This window comes from Vipera ursinii (assembly GCF_947247035.1).
Source record: "Vipera ursinii genome assembly, chromosome: 1".
NCBI classification, from domain to species: Eukaryota; Metazoa; Chordata; class Lepidosauria; order Squamata; family Viperidae; genus Vipera; species Vipera ursinii.
The window spans coordinates 94,332,415-94,353,281 of NC_139512.1; the positions used below are offsets into that span (position 1 = coordinate 94,332,415).

The following is a 20,867-nucleotide window of genomic DNA, read 5'->3' on the forward strand; positions in this document are numbered from 1 at the left end:
AGCCTTATGTTTATAAGTGACAGTTTTCCTACCAAGTACCTGCATGTCATAAGCATTTGAATTAAAATTACCATATTAAAATCAAATCTGATGTTTTTTAATTTTTATTTGGTGTGCATTGGAAGAGGGGTAGTCTTATACGGCGAGTATAGCCAAAACCCTATAATTTAACAGGAAATGTAGGGGGTCGTCTTATACGCCCAGTCGTCTTATATGCTGGAAAATACGGTACATTATGAGCAACAAACATAATAGACTAGTAAGCATATTGTAATTTTCTTGTGATTTCTTTTTTAAACATTCCAGTGTAGCCTATTTTTATGGGATTGTCTGGTGTTAAAATGCTAGAATAAGTCCAATCCTGTTTTCCTTGCATGTTAACTAGAAAGCATATACAAAACATCTTGTTAAGACATCCGTTTTTCCAACTTGGACAGCTGCTTTCAACAGGCACAGGAAATACAGGAAGCCAAGTGGGTGAACCATGCATATTTTGAAGCAGTCCCAAGCATCTGAGGAAGACATGGTTGATGTTTGAGAGGGGGGAAGATTCTTCCTACTGTACTCTCACATGACAGTTGTCAGAATGGCTGTAACAGTTACTTTTTTTTAAGCCTTTGAGCCAGTGTTGATCCAGGCAACTACCTGGACATGTCTCTGTAATTCTCCTGGCAAGGTTTTGGAAACAATGTACTATTGACACCTTCTTTCTAGGACTGAGAGACAATAATTGGTCCAAAGTCACCCAGCTAAGAACTAAAGGCCTCCTGGTTTCTAGTCCAAGGCCTTAATCAGTACATCATACTATCTCTCTAAAGTTACTATTATACATAAATTGATATAAGCAATTGTAGAGGCCACTCTAACTTCTATTGTCTATTGTTTTTATGCATCAACCATGATTTCTTCTTCCCAATCCTTAAATACCTTCCTGTATTTCCCACTTCTATACTTTTTGTATAACCAACAGCCATATGGAACATTTCATTCATGATTCCTCAAAAAAAATAGGACATCTTAGCTTACACAGCTTATTCTCCCACTAGAGAAAATACATAATCTATTTATTTACTATTCTGATTTTTTAAAATTAATGTATACATAGCTTACCTTCTCTACTTTGTCATAATTTTTTGCTTTTATCTGAAAAACAAAGCAAAACCCTCAAATAATTAGGTCAGCCTTTCATCAAATATAAAAAACCCTATTTATTAGTTGAAATAGACTTGGCTTTTTTTTAAATTAAACTGCAAATAATTGACAAGTTAATGAAGAATTTTGAAAAAGCTTGTATTACTTTCAGTAAATGAGGATATATTGTGAGAAAATATACAGTATATTTCACAGTCACATAAAGATTTGCTCAAGAATGTGTTATTCTCCTGATAATCAAGCATAAATAACATTAATATCAATAATTAACTAATAACATATTAATATGGGAGGCAATTTTAGTTCATGTTTCAGTTAGAGTTTATATTCAAATAACTAGCACAGACAACAATTCTTTATTAAATTAAATTCTAACATAGGTTTGAGAACCCATTTATGTTGTTTTGGATTTAGTGACTTTCTAATAGTCGAGTAAGACGTAGCTGAAACTACAGATGCCAAAGCAGCTTCTGATATTATAATATGATAACTATCATACAAAACCATGAAACTGAGATCCCTTCAGTGTTTCAAGATATGGAAAGACACCAATGAAATAATCAGAAACCGTCTCTGCCAAAAACTATTCAAAAAGCTTAATAAATATTTGATTGAAATATTTGAGTAATTTGTTTCAATGTATTGATAAAATATAGCTGAGAACCCTCCATACATTATTTGATATCAAAGTTTGTTTTAAAATTAAGATTAAAAGCAGAGGCCATGGGGGGTGTTTCAATTAAAACTAAAAGTAACAGGGCTTTGGAAATCACTGTGGAATTTAGTAGGATGCCCTATTAATCATACAACTTGAAGTTCTGCAATATTAGTTCTAATATGAACAAATTGGTGAAGAAATTAATGCAGACACTTCAGCTGGTTGCATCATTGCAAAGAAATGTGAAAACCTTTGAACTGGTGTGTGTTTTTTTTATTCTAGGCAGCACTATAATCATTAAAGGCTAAATCATGAGGGGGAAACTTAAAAGTAGCATCACTTCCAGTATCTTTAAACTATATTGGGCTTCGCAGGAGTGACTACTAAATGTCTAAAAAAGACAAGTGAAACAGTAGAAGCTAATAAAATGAAAAGGCATCTCTGGGAAGGGATGGAATAACCTTAATGATGCTGCCACTAAGAAAGGTTCAGCGTGTAGAAAGGCAAGGCAGACTGCTGATTCTTTTGGCCAAGCACTGCCTGGAATCACTCTGTAGGATTGCAGAGGGCTTTCTTAGTACTGCAGGAAATGTGCTGGAATATCTGGGACCTTCTGCATGCAAACCACATCTTCTTCAATGACAATTAAACAGCACGGTAAATAATTACCTGCTATAGCATTTAAAGCAGCAGGATATTTCACATCATCTGCAGGCATTTAAACATAAAACATGTTTAAACTTAAAACGTTTATGAAGCTGAGTATGGACCAGGGTGAACAGGTTCTTTCACTCATCAATGTAAATAAATAAAAATACTATTTCTGTGCAATTCCTCTGCAAACACTGCCTGCTTATTTATGCTCTAAATCAGGCATGTCCAACCCACGGGCTGCATGCAGTTCTGGACAGCTAATAATGCTGCACAAGGTTGTAAATGTTTGACATTATTATGTGATTTATGTGAAGATTAACAAAATTATATATTTTATATGCAGCTGAGGACAATTCCTCTTCGTACAATACAGGCCAGGCAAGCCAAAAAGGTTGGAGTCCCATGTTCTAAACAATTATCCCGAGAAGCATTTTCTCAATTGGTTACCCTCATGATATGTTAGAAAGCCACACTGTTTTCGGGAGATTATGGGAACTGTAATCCAATAGATCTTTAGGCACCTAAATAAAAATGGTCTGAATTTTTACATGTAAAAAGATGATGTATGGATAGGACATTTTGTTTGCACTGACTGGCACGAATGCTAATTGTGTAAAAGTATATTGATATTCTTTCAAGAGAAGTGAAAAATTCTGTAGTATATTTCCTTTTTTATCATACTATTGTTTTGTAATCTGTAAATTTTTACTAATTGAAGAATGCACAATACCCTTAAACAGACATCCACAATTATGATTCTCTGTAGTTTGTAATTCATTGTGTAAGCATAATGCCTGGATATCAGAAATTTCTTTTCATAATTTTGGCTGTCATTTTTTTTTCCTTCTTGATTTTTTAGTTTGTAGTCTAAAATCTGTAAATTATATACATTAGCAATATTTCAAATGAAATTAAATGTATTATTTTTATTTCTTATATTACCAGTACTTGTACTACCTGACTTATTGTTATTAGTTTAAAAGTCAATAAAAGGAACATACGCAGAGTTCTTTTTAAATTCAAAATAATGGCTTGGTATATAAATTGAAACCAATACTGTCTCAGTGGTATCTAGGGTAAAGAAGCTGAATTACCACTAGTTGGCACCAAAGAGCTTGGGTTTTCTGTATCTCTTTGCTACCCTGTTTGTGCTAATTGAGCTGCCAGTGTGCACGCCAGCCCACCACTCACAAAGTCCAGTTTTGAATAGGCCACAGCTTGGTAGTGGGCTGCAGCCTGGGGGTTGGGGACCCCTGATTTGGAATGTCAGTGAATGTATTCAGAAATTGAAAACAAGGCTTGTTGGCATTCTTTTGGAGTATGGATTGTTTTCTATTTTCATTTTCCTATGATTTCAAACAAAGACGTATTATGCCTGTGAATTAGCAATTGAAAAATTCTTACTCCTCCCCCCCCAAAATCTATTCAGTTCAGTCAGTCAAAATTCATTACTCCCTTAGAACAATAAAAGGAGGATCTTAAATTATAATTGTGTTTTTTTAAAAAAAAACTATAACTATAGTTTCTGGAGTAGTAAAATGGGAAATTAAGATTAAAAGCTTCCTAATTTTTGAACCTTTGACGCATTGGGTGTGTTTCCTTGAATACTTAAGTTTTAAAAATGAAAGTTCAAGATTTTTTCAAAATAAACAGTAAAGGATAATTAAAACTTTGATTTTAGAATGTTATAAACAGACTAAACCATTTAACCATATTTCAAATAAGATTTTTGAATTGACTGAAAAGAATTCTTCCCATGGGAAAATGGCTTGATTCGAAACATAGTAAGATAAAATTTTAAAAACTGGACATTAGAGGGAACTAGAGATTACAATTAAAAGACCACTTAAACTTGATTTACAATTACAGAATGAAGCAAAATATTTTAACATTGAACATATTGAAGGATATCTTTGAACAATGGATGCAGAAATTAATTCTAAAATGGTGTGCCCTTATAGTGTCTAAAAGATGTTATAGAAGAAGAATAAGCATGAGGAACAAGAAAGTGGGTTGAAAATGTATTTCTACTAGAACGATATGGAAAAAGATGTTCCATTGGACATATCAAACCAACTGATGTCTTATTTATTGAAAGGGATATACAAATAACAAGCCAAGAGGGTGACCTGGATAATTTTCCTATATTGGATTTACAAAAAAAGTTCTGTGAAACTTTGGAGAATTTTGTGACAAGGGACAAAGAAAGAAATGGGAAAAAAATCAAATTCTAGGACATTACTAGAAGGAACTAAAGATCAAGATTCTTAGAAGAAAAAGGAAGGAATATAAAATTGGTTTTATTTCATCAAAGTTAAAATAAATATGTTATTATCTCTGGTAACACTCAGTGGACTCTTGTGAAACATAAAATTGAAATGACGATGCTTTATGGTTTTGTTTATAGATAAAACACAGATAAAAGACAGGCTATGGGGATGTATTTGTTGTATTTTAAGAGAAGGTAAGTTACTAAAATTGTCTATTTTTATTGTGATGAACATGGGAAATCATTTTTTTCTTTATATTTTTCTTTTCTATTTTCCTTTCCATTTTTCCTTTTTCTGCACCTTTTACTCTTTCTATTCCTTTTTTCAGTTTATATTAATTTTTAATGTTGAAATTATAAACTTTGCTAAATTAATAGTAAAAATAGAGTTCTTTTGATTACAAGAATCTGCTTTATCTCTATTTTATTTTAATCCTGAAAAACAATGTTTATTTTTGTTAACACGTGACTCAAATTAAAACTATTAATATTTACTAAAGTAGAAGAGTAGTAAGATGTACATTTGTAATTAAGCCTGTTCCTTAATATTATGTATCCAGACAATAGCTAAGTAAGAATAGTAACTGCAGGTTCATTCCCAGTTATTAGCATCCCATTATCATTTCTATATGCTACTAGCCAAGTACTATTTGCTTTCTATCATTTGCTAAATTGGGCTTAAGTCTGAACACTGGATATTCTGTTGTTTTTTCTACTATGTGCCAGGACAGCATGTAGTTTTTCTACTCAAAGAGTTCATCTGAAAACAGCAAATAAATAAATAAATAATTTTTTTTAAAAAAAATGGGGAAATAAACTTTGCAATCTTCCTGCCTGCAAAAAAACCATCAAGAATCATGAGTGTATGTCTGCGGAATGCTGCAACAAATAATAAAACTGAGCTTCCCAACATAGTCATAGGACCATTGGGGGGGAGGGGGAGAAACAACCATATACAACAGCTGGGGGTGTTTTACAGCCTGTAAAGCACATGTTCCGTGGCTGTTGTAACCAGTCAAGCAAGGACTACATGTACTGAACTTTTTTTCCCCCAATTACACTCAAAAGTTATAAACCGTTAGACCTATTTTTATTTGCCTTTGTTGGAACATTAGGGCTAATCAATAAAGACTTATTATTATTATTATTACCCACATTTGGTGTATCAGTGGGAAACTTTTTCATTCCAAATAACTGTATTGTTGTCATGATGCAAACAATGAGAAAACATAGCCTCAGCCTGTCTCTCAACAATCACTCAGCTGCTTCATTTTTGGGGGGAGATTCCTGGTTAGCATGTTAACAATACCTTAAATTGTTACAAAATAACTGAGTTAAGAAAAAGTAACAGGCATTTGTATAAATTAGTATTTATTTATTTATTTATTTAATTCCATTTATATCCCGCCCTTCTCCGAAGACTCAGGGCGGCTTACAATTTAAGCACAAACCAATGTGCTTAGCAATAGCCTTCATTCTATGTATATGCCTGCTTATTAGGGCTTTCACCCCCACCCCAAGCGGCATTATTACAAAGTCAGCTTATTGCCCCCAACAATCTGGGTCCTCATTTTACCTACCTCGGAAGGATGGAAGGCTGAGTCAACCTTGAGCCTGGTGGGACTCGAACCTGCACTAATTGCAGGCAGCTGGTGTTACTTAAGGAGGCATTAGCCCACTGCTCCACCAAGGCTCAAGTATTCAAGTAGGGTTTAAGATATTAGAACACAGTACATTTGGCACTACTCATTTTTACTGCAGTGCAATATGAGTGTTTCTACATTCTTCCTGTGGAAATATTAAAAACAAATTTTAAAAGCTGTGGAATTTATCATGAATTAAAACTGAAAAACTATGTTTGCAACCTTAATATTATTGGAATGATATCTGACTTATTCTAGGATATGTGCGAATATATTTATCAGATGCTTAATGCAGAAAATCTGGATCAAAATTGAATTTACTCAGAGTAATTGGAAAATAATTTTTTTTAGTTTTATCTCCCCTTTATTATTTTTATATGTATTTTTTATAAATAAAGCATAATACTCCTCCTATTTTCCCACAACCCTGTGACGTGTATGACTGGCCCAAAGTCACCCAGATAAGTTTTTCATGCCTATGACAGGGGTAGTCTCCAGGTTTCTAGGCCAGTACCTTAACTATTACATCAAATTAGAAATATTGAGTTTCCAGAACTATATACTATGAATTATATAATTATAGAAGTTCAGGATTTGGTACATTTTGCATAAAGAGTGACTACAGGCAGTCTAGGCTTAACGGCCATCTTGTGTCGATTTGAAATTATGACACCACTGAAAATACTTGACTTGACCAATCCTTGCATTTGTACCCAAGGTTATGTAATTATAATCCAGTTACTTGGCAACCGGTTCACAACAGTTAGTGTCCTGTAGTGCTTGCCACTTGCAACTTTTCCATCCAATCTCTGACAAGCAAAGTCAAGGGGGAAGCCAGTAGCATTATGATCCCATCATGACTTAACTCACAACCACAGGTGATATGCTTAATGACAGCAACAAAAAAGTTGTAAAATCAGGTGCAGCCAAATAATGCCTCACTTAATGACCACACTGGATAATGATGGATTTTTCCATCTCAGCTGTGGTCTTAAGTCAAGGACAACCTGTTAGAGTGAAACATACAAAATTCTTTACTACAAAGTTACTACTGATTTGTTGTGGCTGTTACTTGCGACCAGGTCCAAGGTCCAGGTAATAGACCAACACATTAAAAAGTTAACTACTTTATTGCAACACCTAAAGTACAGGAATTTCCCCAGGCTGCTTGCCTTCCCTTTAGAACAGGTAAGATTCCATGGAGTCTTGGGAGGGGTGTGTGTGTCAGTTCTGGATTTCTTTTGGCTGTGCAACAATTCAAGACTAACTCTCTATTTGAGTCCTCCTCCCTGCCTAGCTGGAAAGCTGTGATCAGTTTGGAAAGATTATTAATGATTAGCTAATTGGTCCAACCCATAGTTTTCCCATCATTCATTTACCCACCGTATCCCATGTCTCACTGCTTTTCCATTCTTCACATCTGTTCTAGTTTGCTATTTGAAACCCACCTGCTACTACCAGAGTTAAAAACCTTACACCTGAAATAATGTTTAACAAATTTAATTAAAAGTTTGGTATGTTATTAGGATTCAGTCTCTGGACACTCGTGCAGTTAAATAAGATTACAAAGAAACTGGAGATGTATGAATAACTTCAGCTAACAGGCTGCTGGGCTAATGAAATAGATTGTCTTAAGCCAATTATCACAGTTGCTGCTTCATCCACACCATTAACTAATTATAGCCATAAAGTAAGCTGAATTATAACTAAGAACAGGTTATTCTTAAATCATATTGAAGATTACAAAGTTCTACATGCTTTAAAGATCTTACTATAAGCATGGTTACTAAATGCTAATTGTTACTGCATCTGTACAATTAACTTAGCTGTTTGGAGAGATGAATAGACTAATAAAACTATGACAATTCTACAAAATTATTATAACCTCTTGTAATAGCTATAAATCTGAAGCCCTTTGCAGTTAAAAAACATCTATTTTAATATATGACAAAGACCTGAGAATGAGAGTGCTCTCACAGCAACACTAATCTAATGGTTGGCATCTTTATTCTTTTATCACAAATAAAATGGTTGTTCTTATGCTTAACAGTACAAAATGAAGCCCTGAAACCCTTATGGAAGTCAATTATGGAAGATTAATCCTTTCATTGACAAGGATACAATTATTATGTAGATAACTGTAACATTTATCTATCATATTCTGCATATAGATTCCTGACTACATCCTATTTCCCCATCTTATCATAATATCTAATCACCTACCAATTGACCTAACATAGATGATTACAAGACAATAGGTTTTGACAGATTTTCATGTATTTCTGACCTTTAAGAAGAATCAAGTAAGTGGCAACTATTTGTTATTCCAGTGGCACACTCCCTATGAGGTCTATAACCTCTTCAGGATTTGATTTTGGAACAAACTGCATACCAGACAAAACTTGGCTCTTCTGAAGTTGCTTATGTTTGGAAAGAGCACGCTGCTTATATCTGAAAACAACTATGTTTAAACTAATTGAACTGAAATGCTGCTTTATCGAGAACAGTTCTTACAACCTAGGAGAATTTAAGCACTCATTATAAATGGGAACCTGAGAACCAGGTGCTGTTCCTGAGTACTCAGATTGAATTACTAACAAATTTGCTAACAAGTTTTGTTCCTTACTCAGGACTAGTTCCTATAATTTACAGTTCTTCAGTTTTAGTTAGGGGTCTTCAAACTTGGCAAATTTAAGACTTGTGGACTTCAACTCCCAGAATTCCTCAGCCAGCCAAAGCCAAAGTTGAGGTCCACAACTCTTAAAGTTGCCAAGTTTGAAGACCCCGATTTTAGTGAGTTATAGCACAATGTAACTCTCCTCTAATAGGTTTATAACCTATTAGCAAGAACAAAATATCATTATCTACTTTATGACATAATCTGTAGCATATTATAGAAGACTCTAATTCTAACCAGATTTCTATTTGAGCAAATTTAAGATAATGTTTTATTATAGCCTACGTAATCTGGATTGGTAGTAAGACCACTGTCCTGTAATTATTTTTATCCTGATATAAAGTTGATTTCTAGAAACCAGAAAGATGCTAAGCAGTTATAATCATAAGTACACGAAATATATTTTCCTCCATTCCTACAACAGAACTAAAAGCTGGATTTTCAATATGGTGAGTAAAAATATGGGATTTGTAGCTACCGTATGTTATATATTTGGAATGATTTTGAAAGAGGACTAGAAAAATATATGAAAAATACAGCTAGTAATCTAGGTGACTATATATTATTACTATAAGTAGCATGAGGCAAGTTGAACTAGCGTTAAGCAAGGCAACTGGATATTCAAAGCTTCCACATCGTATTACTTTCTTCATATTACTAAAATGGTCCATATTATAGAAGTAGAGCCCAGTTAGAATTGCATTATTTAGACCTAATTACTCACATGCTCGACTATGCTCTCCTGCACAAGTTATTTTTAATTATTATTTTTATCTATTTAGAACATAATTCCCTATTCTCTCAACTATACCATAGTACTCTGGATTGCTGTAAACACAGTATACATTACTCCTTCTGTTTTAATACAAGCATTGTTAGGTTTTCTTTCTGCATTTTTATGAGCTTTTCTCTTTGGTTATTGATTTTATAGCAGAATAGTTACAAAATATACTCATTGCTGCAGTTTGAGATTTTGGAAAGAAGGGGCAGAGAGAAGGTAGCTGTAACAATAATTAAGTTATCCTAGCGTTCTTCATTTTTGATGGATTTTATTAAGGCAGGTCATTTTAATATTCTTTGTCTCTTCTTTATTTTGCAGTGTTGAACATCACCTTTTTTCCAAGATACATTTGCAAATATAATCATCCACTTGCTATAAATTCTAACATAATACAATGATTGCATTTTACAAACTATCTGTGAATTAATACTGTATATTGTACAGATGATTGATATATAGCTACAGTGTGTAAATCCAAAGGTAGAATTTAATTGATTCAAGCAATTAAAGACCTAAGTAACAATTATATTTTGAAAGACAGAAATGTTAACATGAAGGAAATGACCATCTTCAGCAATAAGGATAAATTGTTGATATAGGAAATTTATCCCTGAAACTATCCAAAAGTGATGATCATTATCCTTGACATCAGAACATTGTACATGAAAAGTTTATATTATTTTCAAACATTCTAACATTGGCTATAAACGAAATTCAGAGGCGCATTTTAAAGACTTTTGTGTTCAAAAAACATCCTGTTTGAAATTTGTAGTAGTTACTAGACTCTGAAAGAAAAGTTGCTCAGCACTTGTTCATTTCTATAGTCAATGACCAATTCCCGCAGTAGGAGGTATTCTGCACATTTCGTCAATATTTATTCCAAGCCACTAATAGAAAATGATTGTTCCATCTCTGTTCAGACTTGCTAAAGAAATATAAAGTATTCTTGATGTGCTCTGTTCATGTATCTCAATTATGTCTACCTTGAACAATACTCTAAAGCAGGGTGTCAAACTCGATCGCGTCACATGACGTATTGTGACATGTTGCGATGTTGCCTTTGCAGAGCTAAGGTGGGCATGGCCTGCATGTGACACATCCTTCCTGCGGGCTGCCAGTTTGACACCCCTGCTGTAAAGGTTAACTGGACTTAATTAGGAAGAATGAAAATAACTGAAGCTTCTTGAGTGTTGTGTAGCATGTACGGAAGGTATTAGGTTCAGATATAAACACTGTGTCCTGCCACTACAAGGTTCCGTTAAGTAATATTTTAGATAGAGCCTTCCTTTTACAACATAACTATCACTATGCATTTTCCAATTTCTACTATTCTACAATCTAAATTTTTTCAATGTGTGGAATTAGTGATCACCTGCCTAATGTTGCTATCCATTGGTGATGTATGGCAATGGCAACTCAATAGTCTGCAGCACATTTGTTAGGAGAAATGAGAAAATGCTCTCTTGTGACTCTTGGTGAACCTGTTCAGCTCTGTAGGCTCTCTTTGAAATTAGTAGAAAATAATCTGAAATGGAGAAGGTGGTTTTTCTCCTTCCAATGACCCTGTGAAAGGGAATTAAATATTACATATCTCTACTGTTATATGAACTTCTTACCTGTCTTTCTCATACAACAGATATGAAAAATTATTCTAAAAAGTTATGGTGCCCAACTTGTATTCTATACGTTTTTTACCCAAGAATTATGACTAATGAACAGAAGAAATGGGATAGAACAGTAAATGTTTCCAATAATTAATTTTTTATCTACAATACAGAGTAGGAAGGGGTTATTTAGGCCAAGACCAACTGTTTAGTGCAAAAATCTAAATTAAAGCTAATGTTTTTATTTTCATACCAACAGAATGTCCCCTCTGAAGGGAAGCTTACCACCTCCCTAGTTAATTAGCTCTACTGCTGAATTCTACTGAAAACAACCTGCCAATTCCTCTTCTATAAATGCAGAAAAGGCACATAATCTTCTATAAAGAGTTAGTGTAGCAAAAGAAAAAAGAATTATCAACATAATTGATAGTAGCTGATTATTTAAAAAAGAATTTAAAGGAACTATAATCAGAACAATGTAATCTTGGCCTAAACAAAGGCCTAAAGAAATATTCACAATGGATATGGATGGAAAACAGAGAGAATTCCCTTATTAAATTGCACAAGTAATGCCAAATGTGTATAGCAGATGAAAAAGGTTAGTGAAAATACTGTACCTGAAATCAATGTAATATACAAATAGTTCTACTATCATTCATCAACACTTATAACACAATGCAAGTCAGGCCTTTGCATGCTAAATTGCTATCAAATCTGAAATGGGAAGAACTATCCCTATTTGTCAAATGGCTGAAATGTGAAGAATCAACTCTCATTTCACAATTTTTTGTAAATACTTTAGCATTTTCCACATCTAAATTAGAGGGCCACCAAAGCACAAATACTGCTCCAAACAAATTTTGAGAAACACTAAAAGATGGAAAAGAGTATTATGTTTACTATCAACATTTTAAAATCAAATCATTATTTGCAACATGGAAGTATGTTGCAGTTTATGGAATGCAAGGAGCTCAATGTATATGAATCAAGTGAACTCATGTATAGTAATAAGAAAATCAACTGCCCACATCTCTAGCAATAGCTTAAATGAAGATGTATAAAAATAGTATGAAAAAAAGAAATTAACCTAGGCTGAATTACAGAAGAGGCAGCAAAGGAAAGAAAGAGATAATAAACTGAGGTAAAATAGACAAAATGTTTATTGTGATTCTGTGTATCAGTTATCTGTTTTGCGTGACCTACTATTTACTCTTGAATACAAGATATAGTTTTATGGAATTTATGTGTATAAATGAAATATTTTAACAGCACTTTGTTTAATGTCTTAGTGTGCACTTATGCTTGATGATGAACCATGTTTTTGGGATTTTAAACTACCACCGATTTATGAATTTTAAGGCTTTGGCTATTAAAATCAATGTCCAAGAGGATGTCTCACATTCAAATTAAATACTTTATTTAAAATCTTTAGTTATAGAACAGCATGTTATTTATACTACGTATCAGGCTAAGTCTGACTTACAGTAAAAGTATTTCTCATATTAAACTGAAATACATTAATGGATTTTTTTCATAGCAGTTATATTTCTATTTTAAAATGCATTTTACAATTATGATTGCATATATGCATAGTAGCACGGAGAAATCTACTTTGAATATTATAAATGGATAAAATAGAACTGATTGCAAAGCTAGACTTGTTAAATATGAACAGTGCAGGGAAGCCTTGCACTTATATTGTTTACATTTTAATACTAACAATACAAATATACTAAAAGGCATAAAAGACATAATATATTTCAGTATAGTTCATTAAGTACTGATTCAAAATCAGGGAATGTTGCACGAAAATAACATGCGCAATCTATAGCACTATTTTTAAAAGTGCTTCCACCTCCCTGTTTTTTATGGGACTTTATTTCACTAAACAATTACATACCCAGTAAAAAACCACTCACATTTCATTTAATGTTTTAAGTGGTTTAGGCTATATAAGGGTCAGAGAACTGTTTTCATATATAAAGTAATTCCCACTACTTGCTTATGTTATTTTGACATGAAAATAGCCAAGAGTATATTAAATTAGTGTGACTCTTAATCCATAGATATGGTCCTCTAGCTCACAGGTGTCAAACTCGCGACGTAAGGTGACGTGTCGTGACGTATTGCAACTTTTTCCCCATTGTCGGCAATGGAGTGGTCCTAATTTTGGTGTGAGGCATCCTGCCCACGGACCGGCAGTTTGACACCCCTGGTCTAGATAGACTGTAATTCAGCAACATTTGAAGGGTCCATTTTCTTTACTCCAATCCTAAACTGTCACAGTATAAAATAATTAAATCTAATCTTAGTCTTATTCTAAACTGAGGATACTGTGAATTTACCAGAGTATTCCTCTTCTTAAAATAATTTGTATCACTTTTCAAAATTAATTTCAACCTAAGTACATTTATGTGCTATATTGAGGAATAGTTTGTTTCCTTTAACCATCATGGATGTATTATTTTCACAGAATAGTGAATGTAATTCATATTCAATTTACATATGAATGAAAAATCATTTTTTTTCTTACATGATTAGAGTAGAAGCTCATTTTAAAAAACATTTTTTCTCTCACAATCATCCTCTGCAATACTTCACAAGTATTATTTGCTCAGGAAAGCAATATATTCTGCATGGAACTGCAGAAATGTAATGAAGTAAAATAAAAACTTGTGCTTCTTGAACAGCAGCTTGTGTGTTGCATGGCAGATAATTTTCAACTGTGATTTTAAAAACAGTCCTTAATTTGAAATGGAGACTTGCTTTTCAGAAAACAGTAATACTTACAACATATGCTGTAACCAGAAGTTGAAGATACAGTAATGTACCTATTTCCCAAAAGTATGGAAAAGCCTCATTGCTACAGTAGTTATACCGAATGTATAGGCTAAAAAAAATACATTTGGAAATGTTTAATAGACAAAAAGATAAGCTGCAATTTAATATAGGAAATGAACCAAATGATATTTGGACTGATTAAAATACTAATTCAAAGATAAAACTCACAGAGAATGAAAGAATTTATGTTCCACAGATTTTCACAAAACTAATTCTGAATATTAAAATAACTGAAGAAAATTAAGATTGAACTTTCATCAAAAATGCACAAAATTGTTACATTTACAATATATACTATCTTTCTACATATTCATGTGAAACTCAAATATTGTGCATTGCAGAATATGAGATTGAAATATTATCACTTTCACACATGCCATTGGATACAAGATAATTTTATTAGAAACAGAAATGAAAGTAAAACTAACAATCTTTGAACAGAATAATTTTATACTGGTATTTGAAATAGCCAAATAACAATCGCTGAAATCCGATGGCAAGGAAATTGTCTGAAACCTCAAAAGACCATTTCTGGGGAAAAAAGTCAAGTGTGTAGGTTGGCTTTAGCTCACTTGTGTATGGATCTGCATTACCCCTAGATTCTAATTCTTCCTTATCAGCATGGCATTATTTACCTTTTTAAATGTGAAGTGTGTTGGTTACTATACATGGAGATGAGATAAAGGGGTTACAGTACATAGTATCTTCTTCCCTTATATAATAACCTGGGGAAACATTTCAATTTTTCCAGCACCCCCAAATTCAGTACTATTACCAGCTCTAATCATATAGACAAACTTTCAAGACATTTACATAAATATGAATAAATATCCTAAGGCTAGGATTTGTACAAAAACTATTATTTCAAAGCAGAGGTAGTAAAATAACACTAACATCACATCATGGATGTGCATGCTTATAATACTTTGAGGGTAATCTGAACCAGTCCATTTAATTTTCAGAAAATATATAAAACATTACAAGCTCATGAGATGAAATCTTGCTATACATCATCATATCTATACTGAAAAAGTAATCTTATTTATTAGTGCAATATAAACAGACATGGTGTATAAAATATTCTTTACTTGTTGGGACTTGATGTTTTAAGTCTATATGATTTCATGTATGTCATCTTTATTCATGTTTCTATTTAGTAATTAAATGCCTTAATAAGATATACTGTTATATCTACAATGTAGAAATATGGGATGGTTAAAACTTTGCCACATTATTCCATATATAACTAACACAGGTTTCAGAAGTCAAAACAAAAATCCAATTCTATTTGGTTCCTGTCTTTATGAAATAATTAATTTAACCAAGAAAAGGTCAATTATACTATCTGCTTCAAAAATACAATTATAGTTAATTTTTAAACACCATAAAAGTACTACTGGAAAAACTGTATTTAATACCTAGTCTGCATTTATTTCCATATAAATTAGACTTAATACAAATAAGATACTCCTATATTAACACTGAAAATCAAATTGAAAATAACTAACAAGCAACTTACTAACATATAGATCAGGGGTTCCCAACTGGGGGTGCGAGACGATATTCCAAAGGATGCAAAAGTTTGGTTTAGAAGTTTTAAAATTATAGGGTATATGCATAGTTAGTTATTTTGAACTTTTGTAAGGGATGTGAGAATTTATCAGAAGTGTTCTAGGGGTGCGGGGTATAGAAAAGGTTGGGAGCCGCTGATAATAGAGTATTAAAGGTATTTAAATAACTAATCACTTTTTTCTCATACTTGGAAGAATCGCTGGCATTGAATGATATGGTTCCTCCAAAGCCTTGAATTTATTCCGGATTTCATTAATACATTTTCTATCATACAGAAAATCCTATCACATTTAACTATTTAATATTAAAAGAGCATTACATTGTTTGAATACTTAAGATATAAAGTACGTGCTTTCAAATCTTGAGAAACTCTTATTTTAATTAGTCTTTTAACAAAAATGCTTTTTATTTTCATTTATTGGAAAATATATGTTATAAATGTATAGCATATTTACCTAATTTAACATTCAAAGATATTTTATATTAATATTTACCAAAATAACAAACTATCATAGCAAAATGGCTATTTTAATTCATCCAAGCTCCTTCCAGGGACATTAATAGAATGGTCTCCTGTGAGCCTCAGGAAGTGAGAAAGCTGCTGCTTTCAAGCCCACTGACACTGCTATTATCCAACTCTAAGAACAGAATGTTAACACATAGTAAAGAGAATAATCTGATCTGTTGCATTTTGAAAGGATGAAGCAAGTAGAATGTTCACCCCTGCCCCCTAAACAGAATAGTTTCACAATGTTGATTATAAGCTGGGGATTGGTATATTAAGAAACATCTGACAATAAATAATGAAGAGATGGAGATAAAATGGAACAACAAACTTGGCCTAACTTATTTGAAATAGCAATGCATACATTATGTTTCTGTTCCGAACTGCAACAGTATTTTAAACCTGGAAACTTAGTTTGGGGGGAAAAACCTGTAGGCAAAATGGTATAGTTGATGCTATATTTAATACCCCATATAAAGTAATTTGGATAATCCAGTACCCACCAGCTTTAAACAAAATGGCCTTGCTAAATCTAAGTGAATAGTTTACATAATTGGGCCTTCCTAGTTATACAAGTCTACATGCATGCAAGTTGAAATAAGTTTAACCACCTAGATAAGAACAAGATAAATTCCTGACACATAGGATATTAGTTGTAGTTGAGATCAGAGACAAAGTTAAGGATATAAAAGGCAAACACTTGGACAGATGGTGTAAGTTTAAAATTGAGAAAGAGCATGTAAAAGAATGTTGGGTAAAAAATAGTCACAACTTTCAAAGAACATGAGGGGAAAGTAGCATCAAGGAAAATCACGCTCTTAGATTCAACCCCGTTCCACTGGATTCTATAGGAATGTTGCAGAAACGAACTAAGAAACATTTTGTTTTCCAGTAATTATCACCCTCAATTCTAGTTAGAAATACTTTTATTTGGGCTTGCGTGTGTAGTATATAATGGAAGTTGTTTTCGTCTCTCTTCATTCTAACATTCTGCTTCAAGTTAAGTCTAAGAAACAAAATATATGCAGAAAACCAATATATTGTTTTGACTTCTCTTGAAAACCTCAGTTGCACATCACTAGGAAAAACTATATAAAATAAAAACTTGAGTAGGCAAACGAATACTGTATGAATAGCAAATGTTTAGGCATAATTTTTAAAGAATTTGCAAGATTCTACTCACACATTTCAAGAAAGTATTCCTAATTATAGCCATATTTGAATCATACATCATAAAGGACTAGTACGTTATAACATTTCAATGCTACATTGAAGCAATCAACCTGTCAAGTAAATTTACTGTGTTGTAAAGATAGATGTGAAATTTCATCTGTTCCTTTCTGGAGAGGACCATATGATCAGAAATGTAAAATGGCATTTAAGTGTAAGAATGGAGGCTAGACTGAGAACAATTTGTATTAAAAGTACTAAATGGAAAAATTCAGGCTGAAGGTGTTGGTCATTTGTCTTGAATAATACATTCAGTTGCAGATGTATGAAAAACCCAAATATCAGGAAAATATTGTCCAATATATTGTTCTTCCCTAGAAAACTACCTGAGGTACACAACATAATAAATACATAGCCTTCCTTTAAGTGAAATGTTTTGATATTCCAAGAACTTTTAGATGTACAGGTGAGAATACCAATTACCTTATTCCTTAACTAGGCAGATTTTACTCCATTGGACTAGATGTCTCATTTGCAAAAGCTTTCCACCTTCAGTGAAAATATATTGCATAAGTGTAGTGTACTACAGATAATCCTCAATTTACAACCATTTGCTTAGTGACTGCTTGAAGTTACAATGGTACTGAAAAACTGACTTGTTTTTCACACGACCATTGCAGCATCTCCCTGGCCATGTGATAAAAATTCAGACACTTGACAACTTGTTCATATTTATAACGGTTGCAGTGTCCCGGTGTCATGTGATCAACATTTGCAACCTTCTGACAAGCAAAATCAATAGGAAGGCAGTCATCACGTTACTAACCTAACTGCCTTGATTCATTCAACTGTGGCAAGAAAGTTAAATGGGGCAAAACTCACTTATAACAAGTGTCTCACTTAGCAACAGAAACTTTGGGTCAATTGTGGTCATAAGTCAAGGACTATCTTTATGGCCCTGCATAAATTTTTCTTGTTTTTTTTGAAGCCATAAATGTTTTATGTCTGTCTGTCTGTCTGTCTGTCCCAGTATCAAAAATAGGAGAGCTGTGGCCCTTCCTTCAATTACTACCTTTGGAATACTAGAATATGAATTGTGTGGGTTTTCAAAAAAAAGCTTAGCTAACAGATGGTGGAATATGCATTAACGAATGGAAGATACTTGTGAAAGTGTAGTATTTTATATTACCAAGACCTATTGCATGCTGAGATGATTAAATTATCATAAAATAATTTAATACAGTAGATAAAAAATAATAAGTACTCTTTTTAATGTTTCTTTATTCTTTGAGGGAAAAAAATCAATCACATTCATAACACTATGTATAATAAATACAATTAAATAAGGCATACTTGAGCATGCATAATTTCTGTAACACTAAAGCAAATTGCCCAGAGATGAAATTTTGGGGATAAAATAAGTATATTGCCAAAAGCAGCACAGGAAATTAAGCAAAAAAGGTTGCCTGACCATAAAACTGAGGTTTGCACAAACAAAATGTATTATTAATCATATATAATAAGGTAAAGGTAAAGGTTCCCCCGCACATGCGTGCTAGTCGTTTCCGACTCTAGGGGCCGGTGCTCATCTCCGTTTCAAAGCCGAAGAGCCAGCGCTTGTCCGAGGACGTCTCCATGGTCATGTGGCCGGCATGACTAGCACGGAACGCTGTTACCTTCCCACCATAGTGGTCCCTATTTGTCTACTTGCATTTTTACGTGCTTTCGAACTGCTAGGTTGGCAGAAGCTGGGACGAGTAACAGGCGCTCACTCTGCTACGCGGCACTTGGGATTCAACCCGCCAAACTGCCGACCTTCCGATCGACAAGTTCAGCGTCCTAACCCACTGAGCCACCGCGTCCCTTAATCATATATAATGGTTGGGTCTAAATACTGAACGTAAAGTGCAATAACTTTCTTGCCAAATCAGAATGATTTTGATCAGCATTTTGTTTCCATTGATGGGTAACTAGATATGAAATTTATGCAGCTCCTGTTGAGCCTTTCAGCATATCATATAGTTATAGGTAATTAGGTTTATTGTCAGAAAACTGCAATATATACTGAGGATTACAATATATTGAAAGCAAGGGACAAAATTAAGTCTTAAGTGGAGGCTATCTGCATTGCCTAAATAAGGGCAGTTATTTTTTGCTATGCAGAAGCTAAACATGTTAACAAATAAACTATTATGAAGGAAATTTTTCTATGCCTTGGCCATTTTGTATTTTTGACTATGACTCAACATGCCTTTTCAATTTGCACCATTAAAACTTCAAGTATCCAACTCATCAGTTTACATTTAATTCAATATAAATGTTCTTCCACCGTTGATTTCCAAAATACATCAATGTTATTATTATTCTACAATCATTTTTTTTCTTTAGCCCTTATTATTTATTCATTCATACTTTCTTCTACAATAAAACCAGATTTTATCTGAACAGGTAAAATCTAGAGCATGACGATTTCACAAAAATTAATTTTTTCTTTGTAATAAAATACATAGAAAGGGAGAAAAGAAATCTTCTGACATTACTGTGTAATTTAAGCATTGATAAAGGAAGTCAATTTTTAGAAAGCACTTGATCATCGCTTTATTTTATCTTAATTTCATGCACTAGTGAATGAATACATATAAAAGGCAATTTTTAAAATATCTTCATATTCAAAAACAGTTGAAGCTTTCCTAAGGATTTACATTTCAGTAATTAAATCTGTTGGTTATCATATTAAAATTACTGTTGGCAACTCCTCTACCAATTTTTAAAAGTAAAACTACTGAAATCAAAAGTACAAACTGATTCTTTTAAAAAAGTAACACAATTCCATCACAGAATTTGAAAAACTTCGTTTTTAAAAAATTGATCTGTATGATAATGAAATGCTATTACAGGATATTTTCTAGAATTACTAGAGCTATGCTTGAGCATTACAAAAATTTATAACAGCGCTAAATTTATTCTGATTCCTTAATCTGTCCATTTGTAATGGGTAAATGCTGAATTCAGAAGACAAAACTAACAATTGGCAACAACTTAAAAATCTGCAGTTCCTTGAAGCAGACTATATACAGGAAATGATACATATTTTTAATTTATGTATTTGGCAAATTTACATGTAAATAATTTAGCCTGTGAAGTGAAGGTTATATAGTCCTGAGAATATAAAGCAAATAATTCGATATCCGTCAAATTCCATTTTGAATTGCTTTTATCAAGTTTTGGTGATAGTTTGTTGCTGGAACTTTGCACTTTGATATGGCCCAAGGGCTAATCAATAAAGTTGTTGATATCCATCATCTATCACTGAACTGTGATAGATGTGGCTCCAATATGCC

The 20,867-nt window shown here is 33.0% G+C and overlaps 1 protein-coding gene across 1 annotated transcript in view; it reads right to left on the reverse strand.

Moving 5' to 3' along the window:
- CSTF3 (cleavage stimulation factor subunit 3) overlaps positions 1-20,867 on the reverse strand; it is a 65,967-nt gene that overhangs the window by 23,288 nt on the left and 21,812 nt on the right. Inside the window, exon 4 of the mRNA XM_083348788.1 lies at positions 1,111-1,143. Within this exon, the coding sequence (XP_083204914.1) occupies positions 1,111-1,143 (33 nt within the window). The remainder of the gene's footprint in view (positions 1-1,110; positions 1,144-20,867) is intronic.